The 12,370-nt window shown below is 41.9% G+C and overlaps 2 protein-coding genes across 2 annotated transcripts in view; one reads left to right on the top strand and one right to left on the bottom strand.

The window, feature by feature from the left end:
- Ift74 (intraflagellar transport 74) overlaps positions 1 to 3,446 on the bottom strand; it is an 86,160-nt gene extending 82,714 nt beyond the window's left edge. The window contains exon 1 of the mRNA XM_028870319.2: positions 3,358 to 3,446. The gene's annotated coding sequence lies outside the window, so the exon portion shown is untranslated. The remainder of the gene's footprint in view (positions 1 to 3,357) is intronic.
- Positions 3,447 to 3,494: 48 nt separating this feature from the next.
- Plaa (phospholipase A2 activating protein) overlaps positions 3,495 to 12,370 on the top strand; it is a 35,295-nt gene continuing 26,419 nt past the window's right edge. Inside the window, exon 1 of the mRNA XM_028870316.2 lies at positions 3,495 to 3,835. Within this exon, the coding sequence (XP_028726149.1) occupies positions 3,687 to 3,835 (149 nt within the window). The 5' untranslated portion in view covers positions 3,495 to 3,686. The remainder of the gene's footprint in view (positions 3,836 to 12,370) is intronic.

The raw sequence follows: 12,370 nt of genomic DNA, 5'->3' as shown, positions 1-12,370 counted from the left end.
TGAGTGCCTACACATATTTACATGTATAATGCATCATATTTGTATGTATCATGGAGAGGGCATAAGAGGGTATTGGATCTCCAGACCTGGAGTTATACATGCTTGTGAGCCATGATGTTGAGTGCTCAGACCTGAACCCAGGTCCTCTTGAAGCCAGTGCTCTTAACCACTGAGCCATCTCTCCAGACCCCCATTTCTGACTTTGATTAAATTTCTGGGTACTGTTGAGTTGGGCTCCAGAGCTAGCCATCTTAGCCTAATGGCCACTTTTGGGTTTTGTTCTTTGGGTTTTTTTTGTTTGTTTGTTTTGTTTGTTTTGTTTTCAGCCAAATTCTTTATCTATGAGATGGAGATTATATTTCCTACTTTGTAGGATTTCTATGAGGACTAAATGAGAAAGTATATACAATTTGTCTTTAGGTGATATACTATAGTGGGGAAATTTCCATTGAGAACCTATTTGTTGTGGGATATTTGATCACACTGTGAAACTCCAAGACTGTGTTAATAAAATTAACCTTTGATTGAGGGCAGAGCCAGCAACTAGTTGATAAAAATTAGCCAGAGTATGGAGTACTCAGAAATACAGAAGGAGAGATGCACAGGAAGGAGTAGGGAGGGACTTAGAGATTTGCAGTCTTTTTGGTTTGGGATGAGTGGAGAGACGATTCTCTTGCTGAGTCTCCAGCAAAAAAGGAAGGTCAGCTGGTTGCTTCTCAGCTTCTCTGATCTAGCAGGTTTTCACACCAACATCTGACTCCTTTGTCTTTACTGGTAAACAGAATCATAGAGACTTAGTTAAAACCAACATTTGGTGACCGCGGCTGAGCCAGCAGGACCAGAAATCTTGCCAGGCTGCAGACTGCAGAGGGTTGATGACTGCCGGACCTTGGGGGGCTTCAGGGACGGCCATTAAGCCGACAGAAAAACAAAACCTATTACATGGAAAGCAGTGAATCTGAGGGTTCTCACCCACCTCAGGGCCTCAGCAGCGGCACACCCCTATAATGACAACACTCAGGAGGCTGAGACAGGAAGATTACTGTGAATTTGCAGCAGCCAAGGCTAGTGAGAGACTATTCAATAAAAAAAAATCCAGAGTTGCTGAGATGGCTCATGGGTAAAGGGGCTTGCCACCCAACCAGTCCCAAGGATCCTTCTTGCAAGCTATTCTTTGACCAACCCTACACACACACACACACACACACACACACACACACACACACACACACACACACACACACACACACTCAGAAAAAAAGAAAATAAATAAAAATTGAAAGAAAAAAAAAAACTAACAGCAACTATAAAGAGCCTTTATTTTCAAGCTCCAATGCAGGGGTGAGAGCAGAAAGCCCTGAGGTCAGGCGGGGTAGTTTTTAACATAGCAGAAATTGGGGTGAGGAAATTTCCAGGGTTCAGAACCATGACTGGCTGACATTTGTCTAGTGGTATCTGTAAAACAGAAATAGGTGTGTGCTAGACTCAGGGACATCTGGCCATCTTATCTAACCTTATCTAATGGTTGGAATGTTTGGGATGTCAGGTACTTCCCCTTAGATGCAGGCCTTCCCTGGGTGGGTACAGCTTATGGCTTTTCCTGGGTGTTGCCTGGCAGTAAGCCTGTCACAGAAGCTGTGTCTGGGCCTCTAAACCTGTCATGGCAGCTGCATGGTCAAGCTGTTTTAGGTCCCCCACAGTTACACCACCATGAACACTAAATTGGCAATTAATAAAATTGGCCCAAAGAGGAATTAGGAAGGTCCAGAAGATAAACTGGTATGGAACTGTGACAGAGAAAAAAATTACAGTTTCATTGTGTGTGTTTCAAAGACAGGGTTTCTATGTTACAGCTCTGACTGTTCTGGAACTTGTTTTGTAGACCAGGCTGGCCTTGAACTCACAGAGATCTGCCTGCCTCTGTCTCCTGAACAAAAAATACGTGCCGCCACCACCCGGCCTGTATGTGTTCTTAAGATAGGAACTTCTCGGCTGGGTGGCAGTGGCACATTCTTTTAATCCCAGCACTCGGGAGGCAGAGCCAGATGGATCTCAGTGAATTCGAGGCCAGCGTCAGGCACCAAAACTACACGTGATCCTCCTCCTTCAGCCTCCCCTGATATTAGGGTTTACTTGTTTGTTTTAAGAACATAGAAATATCAACTTCAACATTGTGGTTTGTTCAGGAAAGCTGAGAAATCCAACATGCCTGAGGCAGACACATCCCTAAGGGAAATGACTTCAGTAAATAAGTTAGAGAAATGTAAAAGGCCTTGTATAACGTTGTACTCTAAGGATGGAAAGCTATCGGAGTTACTGAACAGAGGGAATAATACTTAGATCTAGAGTTTAGAAAAAGAATTTTACTTTGATGTGTAGGACTGGCTGGAGAGAAGAGGTAGAAAACTAGAGAATGTTAAAATAATTTAAGCCACTAGGCAGAAATTTCTAATAGGCAGCTAGAAATATTCAAAGATTGAGAATATAATTTGAGGAGAGATTATCAGGTGAGTACAGCAGCAGAAGAGGTTTTAAAATGTCAACATTTCAGGGCTTAAACCTGAGAAACACAAAGGAATAGTGACACAAAAGCCTAGAATGAGAATTTTAAGAAGATCGAGCAAAGAAAAATGCACTTAACAAAAGTTTGTGGTATGGTCGATGCCAGATAATAATACAGAAGGTAAACTTTACAATGTAGACTGACACTCTCAATGCAACGTAGAGACACCCAGCAGCACCATGGAGGTTTGGCTAAAATACATTTTTTTACCTGTAATTTCAGCGCTCAGAGATTGGAGCAGGAGAACCAAGAGTTTGAGGCCCGACAGAGCTACTATGAGACCTTATACACTATTAATTAAAGGAATTCTCTGCCCTATCTAGATTTACTGAGCCAAAGCTCAGACAAACAGTGGTCACGTTTGGGAGTAGTGGATTTGAACCATCGTATTTACTTGCAATATCTGATAGTATGGGTAAGAAAATAGGGGTAGCTTGAAGGCAAGTGATTAAAGTTCCCACTTGGCTTCAGATTCTGCCATTTTAAATGAAAAACAATTAATTTATGTAAATCCCAAGAGACTCTCCAGAGGCATGCAGAACCTGGGTAATCAAATCGTGACGCAAGGTAAAGAAGCGATTTCACTCTACCATTCAGGAGTCGGGCAGAGCACCTACATTTAAAACATCCCAATTCAGCGCGCCGGCGAGGCGCCCAGGACGCGCGGCATTGTGGGATTTGTAGTTCCGGCTTGCCCCCATCCACTACTACAAATCCTCGGTTGTTCACTGAAATGGACCAGGTTCTGACAGGGCCTGAACCTTCGGCGCCTAGGCAGAAAGTCCCAGTCTCACCGTTTCTTCCTCGGCCTGCGATCCAGGGCGCAGAAGGAGACAGAGCCGCCGCGCGCGACGCCTCAGCCGCACGACGCACACACTCTGCGTCACCGCGGGCTGCGGCGGATGATGAATTCCGGTGTGCATGGTAGGGTTGCTGTGTCACTCAGTCCGCTCGGCGCGCCCCTTCCCCCGCAGTCCTTCCGCACCGGCTGACGGGCTCTTCCGGTCTCCCGCGCCCCTCACCTGCAGGCGGGTCTCGGGCCGCAGCCTGGCGCACGCCGGCTCGGGCCTGTGGACTAGTCTCGCGCTGTGCCCGGGAGCCGGGCTCCGGACCCACGCTGGCCATGGCGAGCGGCGCAGCTAGATACCGGCTGAGCTGCTCGCTCCCGGGCCACGAACTGGACGTGAGGGGCCTGGTGTGCTGCCTCTACCCGCCGGGGGCCTTTGTGTCTGTGTCCCGGGATCGCACCACCCGCCTCTGGGCCCCAGACAGGTGAGCGCTTGCAAGTCCTGCCGCCCGCGGTGGATCTCAGGCTTCCAGACACGTGGGAGGGATGACCCTCCATCCCTGCAGCGTACCTCTCTCCCTCTTCCTGGTGTCTGCACTGCTCCCGCCTCCCTGCGGATTCCCGAGCTTTGCACTCCCGGCGCACAGTCTGCGAAACCGACCAGATTTCGGGGAATGGGTGTGGGATTGGAGGACCTGGTTGCCTGTCCTAACTTGACCACTAACGGGAGGCTTGACCTTGGACGAGCATCTTACAACACCTTTAGGGGCTTCAGCTTTGGCCGATAGTCTCTCGGTTTTCTCGTAGACTTCGGTATTTTTTGCTTCTGTGCAACCCCCCCCCCCAGTTTCGGTAATTTGAAAGCATCTGGCTTGCCTCTCGCTCTGCTCTCAGGAATTGCTCTGTAGTCTTCTCTCACTTTTAATATTTGCAGACTGTAGTTCTTAATAACTGCCTTGCAGAGAGTTACGCGTGGATTCCTCTCCTGGTTGTCCAGGTTATAGGGGAGGAGAGGATGAACCCCCTCAAATGTTAATTGTTGTGTAGGAATGTGCTACTTCTTGGGAGGAAAACAATTATCATTGCCTTAAGAAGTTCTACCTGCAAGCTCCCCACCCCCCGGCCTCAAAGTTAACCAAAAGTTAAAATCCAGGCCAAATCAATATCAAACGTTACCTTTAAGCACTGATTATTCAAGAAATTTAAGACTGAGTAAACGGATTTCAGTTTTCAGAAAAAAAAATTGAGCTTAAGTGATGAGTATCGTATATTTTCTATCCTGGGGAGAATTGACATCACTGACAGGCTCACAGGTTCTGTTTACTGAACTTTCTTATAATCTCTTGGAAGACTATGGTCAAGAAGCAAACGAATGCACATAGCCAGAGTTAGGTGGGAGAGACATTAAAAAGGGAAGCCTTTTTTTTAATGTTTTTTTTTTTTTTTGTGTGTGTGTGTGTGTGTGTGTGTGTGTGTATACATCTCTTAGGAGATCGATTGAGTTAGTCCTTGGAAGGTGGAATGGGCCGACTTTGAAGTGGTAAAGCTGAGGTTGGAAGGGCACTATATAGGCTAGGCAGCTAGCATAACAAAAAAACTGAGGTCCTAGATTGAGAAAGGAAGGTTCCAGGGTGGCAGGAGATAAACTGATGTGAGGGCAGGTCTTAAAGGCTAGCAGGGAACCTTGTTGTGGGGTTTATGTGTAAGAACATTCAGTTTCTAACAGAGAGCGGTTTGATTTGATGTGATTGTTCAGCTTCTGCTTGCCACAGATAGAAAATAATCTAAAGGCAAAGTGTGGAAGTAGCTCTGTTTGGTGGCTTTTGCAGCGCAGCCAATGGGTGATGGTACAATAGAGTAGGAATATTATAGGGCAGACTGCTGTGTTGAATTGAATAAGATGACCTCTGATCATCTCTTCCAACTACTGTTAAGAGTGCATGACACTCCAAAACACTCAGTAAAACCAATAGGCAACCTCTGATGTATTTGAGTATAATTATTGATGAAATCTGTACCTTTAAAATGGTATTCTCAAACAAAAAAGCCCATTTAATAAACTTCAAAAATATTGGGATATGATGTAGCTTCATGCTTAGCCTATCTGAGACCCTGAATTCAATGCCCAACAAATACGTAAGATTAAATCCAGTAGAAGCATATATCTACAAGGACAAAAACATTGCAGTAAGGAGTATCTATTCTAAAGGATACCTGTTTTAGTAGTTGAAGCCTGTCATTGAACTGTACCTTCTGTAAGGCTGCTGTATTGACACCAGTGGAGTAACTGGAGTAATTGTTTTTATCTGGGATCTTTAGACTGAAATGATCTATTTGAAAACTAGTTCTTCTCATTTGTTTATGTTCTTCAAATTTTGTTTACATATTATTCAACTAACTGTGATCAAAAGCTTACATTTTGCAGCTAAGACTGTTTTCATTCCTAGCTGTTCAGGTCAGTGTCTCAGTCACTTGGTGACTAGCCTCTGCATCTGAGCAAGTTTTTACGATCTAAAAGGAGCCTGTAGCTGGCATACTGAAAGTTTTTACTTCATGGTGTATTAATTGAGTTAATGAAGGGCTGGCTGTACCATATTGGGAGTCATGTAGTAATGAAATTTATTTTTCCATGTCCATTGTTGATGTGATCCAGGATCATAGTAGTAAGTGAAGCAATGAACTGAGAATGATGGGAGAATTTAAGAGGTAGAAATAGCTGATTGTAGGGTGGATTAAACACTTAGGTTTTAGCCAAAGTCCATTGAAAACCCAGAAGGTCTAGGCTCAGCAGAAAAAACACTGTCTTATGGTTGTGGACTGAACTGGGCCAGCCAGCATGCCGTGGTTCCACACTGCTGCAGACCTCTTTAAGCATCACACTAAGTTGGATTCCAAAAGTCTGTCACAAACTTCTGGAGTGGGAGAGATGAGGTATGCTTCAGCATCCTTGTCTTTCTTTATAGTGACTGGCCTTTTGAAATCTACCCATACTTAAAGATATAATTTAAAATTTAAGACCTTGGATTTTATTTTCTTGACCATGCTAAAACAAAAGTGACTTCTCCGTCTGGTCCCTGAGCACCTTGGATCCTAAATCAAGACAGTTGTGTGGGGTTAGTAAAGCCAGTTCCATTTCTATGCCAACCCAGATTTTCTTCCTCAGAAGCAACATTTTTATCTGACTGCTCATTTTGTGTTCTATTTCTATGTCAATGGAGAAAAATGCAGTGTTGCAATATTTATGTTTTTTTTTTTTTTTTTTTTTTTTTTTTTTTTTTTTTTTTTTTTTTTTTTTTTTTTTTTTGTTTATGTATTTTTTTTTTTAAAAAAAGGTAATATCTATTAGTTTCTGCTAGGGAAAGAACATTTGGATTCAGTGTTCCCTGTTTTCTGCCTACCCTCATTTCATCTGAGTTTTCTGTGCTAACCTTTGCTTAGCTTGATTAAAGCAGTGTTTTGTGACTATATAAATTTAGTCTACTTCTGAGTTGTAAACTGGTTTCTTCAACAAGTTTATGATCTTTATTACTTTTTTTTTTTTTTTTTTTTTCTTCGAGACAGGGTTTCTCTGTGTAGCTTTGTGCCTTTCTTGGATCTTGCTTTGTAGACCAGGCTGGCCTTGAACTCACAAAGATCCACCTGCCTCTGCCTTCCAAGTGCTGGGATTAAAGGCATGCGCCACCACCGCCCAGCTTTATTTTTTTATTTGCTGAGTTTTCTATGTATTTATCATAATTCTACTTCAGATTCTTTAAATTGATATTTTAAAAACATTGGATAATTTAGGATTTCCTCTTCTAACAGTGAAAGCATTCTCACCTGTCACCGGTGTACAGGTAATCCTGGGTAACTTTACTGTCACCTTTTTTTAGACTGCTAGTGTTGGATTTCTATTATTTAGACGCTAGCTTTCCATTGCTTAGTTTTCTTCATCTTGCCTTACTGGAGCACATACTCCAGGAACTTCCAGAAAGTTTGTTGATAACAAAGGTGTTTCAGACTTGCAAGTTTGGAAACAATTTTATGTCTTGCTACTGTGGTAACACTTGGAGGGTTGTATGATTCTGATCCTGAAGTAATTTTCCTTCTAGATTTTACGACATTGCTCTGTTGTGTTTTTATTGATGGTGTTAGACTGTTGAGAAGTCTGAAACCATCCTAATATATATAAATATAAATATCCTGCCGGGCGGTGGTGGCGCACGCCTTTAATCCCCAGCACTCGGGAGGCAGAGGCAGGCGGATCTCTGTGAGTTTGAGGCCAGCCTGGGCTACCAAGTGAGTTCCAGGAAAGGCGCAAAGCTACACAGAGAAACCCTGTTTCAAAAAAAACCAAAAAAAATAAAAAAATAAAAAAAATAAAAATAAATAAATATAAATATCCTACTTATCCCCACATTCCCACCCCCACCCAATCTAAAAGGAACCTGTTTTCATCCATTTCCCTGGACCATTAGTTGGCTCTTTAACTATGATAACCTCTGCTCAAAACTTCTCAAATTAATCTGTTGGTTTCTTTCTTCATTTCTTTTCTGTCTTCTTTCTTAGGAACTTCTTATTCAGGTGTTGAGCTTGTTTTCTCCATCTCTTTTCTCTCAGGCTGCTTTCTTGTGGGTTGATCTGAGGAACTTCTTTTCTGATTGCAGTACCTTCCCATGTCTCTACGGATGGAATGATGATTGCTTTTTAATTTTTAAGTTATGGTCTCCTTGGTGGTCTTCTTCCTCTAGATTGTTTTGTTTTCCCACTTCACTGCTTGATTTGGTCGTTGTGTTGTATGCTGGAGGTTTTCCCTGGATATCTGTTATTTCTTATGTGCTCAGATCTAAAAAGCTTCTGGGAGGCTATGCTCCTGGGTGGGGCTTGCTGGCTGAAACCTTTACCAAAGTAACTGTCTGGGGAGCTGTTTTATTTTGCTCATCTGCCAACAGGATACTGGCCTGGCCTCTGGTGTTTTGTTTTTTTGTGATCTTGGGCTGTGATAGGATTGTACGTGTTCCTTACACTCCAGGGCTCAATGGCTCTTGTGTATCAGTGCTGCTCTGTGTCCTTCCCTCCCCAAGACTTTTTTCTAAAGCAAAAGTTTCAGATTTTCTAGGACACAAGAGGGCCACTGTCTCCCTGCTCTGCCTCTCTCTCTCCCCCACTAATGCTTTTAAGTATTTGTTGCATTGATTTAAGAAGTACTTAATGCAGTGGTTCTCAACCTTCCTAATGCTGCGACCCCTTAATACAGTTCCTCAAGTTGTGGTGACCCCCCCAACCATAAAGTTATTTTATTGCTACTTCATAGCTTTAATTTTGCTACTATTATGAGTTGTAATGTAAATATACAATATGCAGGATCCCTATGGGGCCACAACCCACAGGTTGAGAATCACCGATTTGATTTGATGTTTAACCATGTAAAATATTGTGGTAGGAATTAGGGGAAATAGAAAGAAGAAAATGAGACCAAATTCTGAAACTAAGATCCTCCTAGATCACTATAAATGTCCCAAACAAACATCTATGTTGGGAACTGCTAAGGTATATACATAGTTTTACATAATGTAGATTTTATTCTGAGTGTAATGTTGAATGACCTCGGAGAATCATGAGTTTGAGCTAAGCTTGTACTGTTACAAGACTGCTTCAAAAACAAACATAGATTCTTAGTTGTTTTTTGAGCCATCTCTGCCACCTCAGAGACATTTAAAAACATGTTTTATCTTTTAACTTTCTTTGAGTTTATTAATAAAATTATATTTAAAATCACACTTTCAAAAACTTATTAAAGTAGATAAACTAAAATTAGCTACTACCAAATAGCCTTTGAAGAATTTTTTTCCTGTGGTGTAGTTTCTGACTGATTCTAAAGACTGACAACTAATCTTTCTTACAAAGGTCTGGCTTCTTTGTTGCTATTTTGAGAGATACACTGAACTCCCTTAGCCCTCTCTTTTTCTTGCTCTTTATCCCAGGCTGGCCTTGAACCCTTGATCCTACTGCCTTAGCCTCCACACATCCTGCACACCCTGCTCTAATTTTTAAAAAGGTGCGGGGAAGGGGTATGTGTTTTAGTTACTGTTTTATTGCTGTGATCAAAGCAACTTATAAAATAAAGCATTTAGTTAGGAGGCTTGCTTACAGTTTCAGAGGGATAGTCCATGAACATTATGGTGGGGAGCACAGCTTCAGGCAGGTAGGGATGGCACTAGAGCAGTAGCTCAAAGCTCACATCTGATCTGCAAGTTGTAGACAGAGAGAGCAAGACTAGGCCAGGCTTGGGCTTTTGAAACCTCCAAGCCCACCCTCAATGACATAGCTCCTCCAACAAGACCACACCTATTCCAACAAGGCCACACCTCTTAATCCTTTCCAAATAGTTCTACTAACTGGGGACCAAACATTAAACTATATGAGCCTAAGGAAACCATTCTTAACTCAAACATCACTGTATGTTTGCTCACATGCTTGTACAGACACTCAAGGAGGACAAGAATGTCCTGTTCTATGGCTCTCTGCCTTATTTCTTTTTATAAGTTATCTATCTGAACTTGGAGCATACCTTTTTTTTAATCAACTAGGCTGGCTGGCAGTCGAGCTCCAGGGACCCTCTTGTCTGTGCCCCCTTCCTTCTGGGCAGTGCTGATGTTACAGGTGCTCACAGATACGCCTGGCTGTTTAAGTGAGTACAGGGGATCCAAACTCAAGCCCTTATGCTTGTGTGGCATGTGCTCTTAAGCCGTCAGTCTCCCAGCCCAGTTGTTATATAGTAAAACACGACAAAATTGACCCTTTTAACATTTTTAGGTGGATAGTTTGGTAGTATTTACTACATGCCTAATGTTGTACCACCTTCAGCACTATCCCCTCTTCATAGTTTCGTATTATAAAACTGAAACTGTATACCCATTAAAGTAGTAGTTTCCCTTCTTAGCTATTGGCAACCAGCATCCTTTATATCTGCACAATTTTTACTTTTAGGTAACTTGTGCTTCATATAAATGTGTTCATCATTTTATGACTGGCCATTTTCATTTAGCATAATGTCTTCAAAGGTTGTCCATATTGTAACATGTATCAGTTTCTACATAGAAGTAAGACTTGTATCATAAAATTCTCTCTCTTTTTTTTTTTTTTTTTTTGGTTTTTTTTTTGAGACAGGGTTTCTCTGTGTAGCTTTGCGCCTTTCCTGGAACTCGCTTTGGAGACCAGGCTGGCCTCGAACTCACAGAGATCCGCCTGGCTCTGCCTCCCAAGTGCTGGGATCAAAGGCGTGTGCCACCACCGCCTGGCAAAATTCTCTTTTAAGGCTGAATAAAATTCTGGTTTTGAGTAGTATTTTCCTTATCAATTCATCCATGGTGGGCATTGGGTTGCTCCCATGGTTTAGCTATCATAAAGTGCTTTATGAATATGGTTTCTTTCTTTCTTTTTTTTTTTTTTTTTTTTTGGTTTTTTGAGACAGGGTTTCTCTGTTTAGCCACCACCTGACTGAATATGATTTCTTAAGGAGCTCTTTGAAATTGTTTTTATTCTGTTGGATCATACGGTAATTCTGTTTTTCATAATGTCTTGTTCTTGGGTGGAATATACTCTTATTTCTACTTGGCTTACTGTATTGTTCAAGTTCTGCTTTTGTTCTGTTTTGTTTTGTTTTTCTGTTTTTAATTTGGCCTTGCTGGAGATTGAATGGGGTCTTACCCTAGCAGATAAAGGTTCTGCTGCTGACCTGGGCCCCAGGCCCCTGGCTTGTTTTCTGTGTTGTCAGTATTGAGTGGGATATTGAAGTCTTTTGGTTTTTCAAGACAGAGTTTCTCTGGGTAGCCCTGGCTTTACTGGAACTAGCTCTGTAGACCAGGCTGGCCTTGAACTCAGAGATCTACCTGCCTTTGCCTCCTGAGTGCTGGCCACCGGGGGATATTGAAGTCTGTCTTAACTGTGATAGTAGAGCTGTGCTTTCAATTCTGTCAGTTTTCACTTTCTACATTTTGATGATTATATTAGGCATATAAACTTCATAATTATTAAATATTATTGCTGTATTCCTCTTTGGTTTTAATTTCTTGGGACAAGGTTTTGCCATGTAACCTAGGCCTAGCCTCCAATTTGCTGGAATCACAGGCATGTGTCATCATACCTGGCATGAAGTTTTATTAATCTGTAATAATATATTTGACTTGGTGCCTGTTTTTAACTAAAGACAATTGGTCTAATATTCATACAGCTTCCCTTTGCTTTTTTTTTTTTAACTGTTTACATGGAGTAACTTTCTCCAGTGTATTTGTGTTTGGGGAGCTAAAGTGAAACTCTTGTGTGTAGATAGCACATACTTAGATCATATTGATCATGTTTTGGAGCATTCTGCCAATCTGTCTTTTGATTGAGCATTTAGTGCATTGACATTTAAAGTGAGTACATTTTACTATTATTTTCTATATTTCATAGAGATTCCCCCTCCCCCCCATCCTATAGCGCTGTCTTCTGTTTAGTTGATTTGGGAAAGTAACTGAAACCTCTAAAATCAATTGTGTGTGTGTGTGTGTGTGTGTGTGTGTGTGTGTGTGTGTGTGTAGACAGCTTGTAGGAGTTGGTTCCCTCCTTCTAACAATGGGTCTGGGGCATTGAACTCAGATCAATCATGCTTGTGCATAAGTACCTTTACCCACTGAACCGTATGACTGGCCCTTTTTTCTTTATTGATATTGTTGGCTGCTCCAGTCACTATTTATTTAAAAAACAACAAAAGACCAAAGCTGTGGCAGGAGAGGTGGCTCAGCCATTAAGAGCACTGGCTGCTCTTCCAGAGGTCAAGAGTTCAATTCCCAGCAAGTACACGGTGGCTCATAACCATCTATAATGGGATCTGATGCCCTCTTCTGGCAGGCATACATGCAGATAGAGCACTCATACACATAAAATAAATAAAAAAGGCAACCAAAAAGAAAAAAGTTTTTTAAAAAAAAAAAAAAAAGAAAGAAAAAGAAGAAGCTAAGGTTGTTCTCAAGCTGCAATTTCTTTTGCCACGGTCTCCC

The sequence above is a fragment of the Peromyscus leucopus genome, chromosome 2 (genome assembly GCF_004664715.2).
Source record: "Peromyscus leucopus breed LL Stock chromosome 2, UCI_PerLeu_2.1, whole genome shotgun sequence".
Classification (NCBI taxonomy): domain Eukaryota; kingdom Metazoa; phylum Chordata; class Mammalia; order Rodentia; family Cricetidae; genus Peromyscus; species Peromyscus leucopus.
Note: the sequence above shows the minus strand (reverse complement) of the source record. Positions and strands in the feature narration are given on the sequence as shown.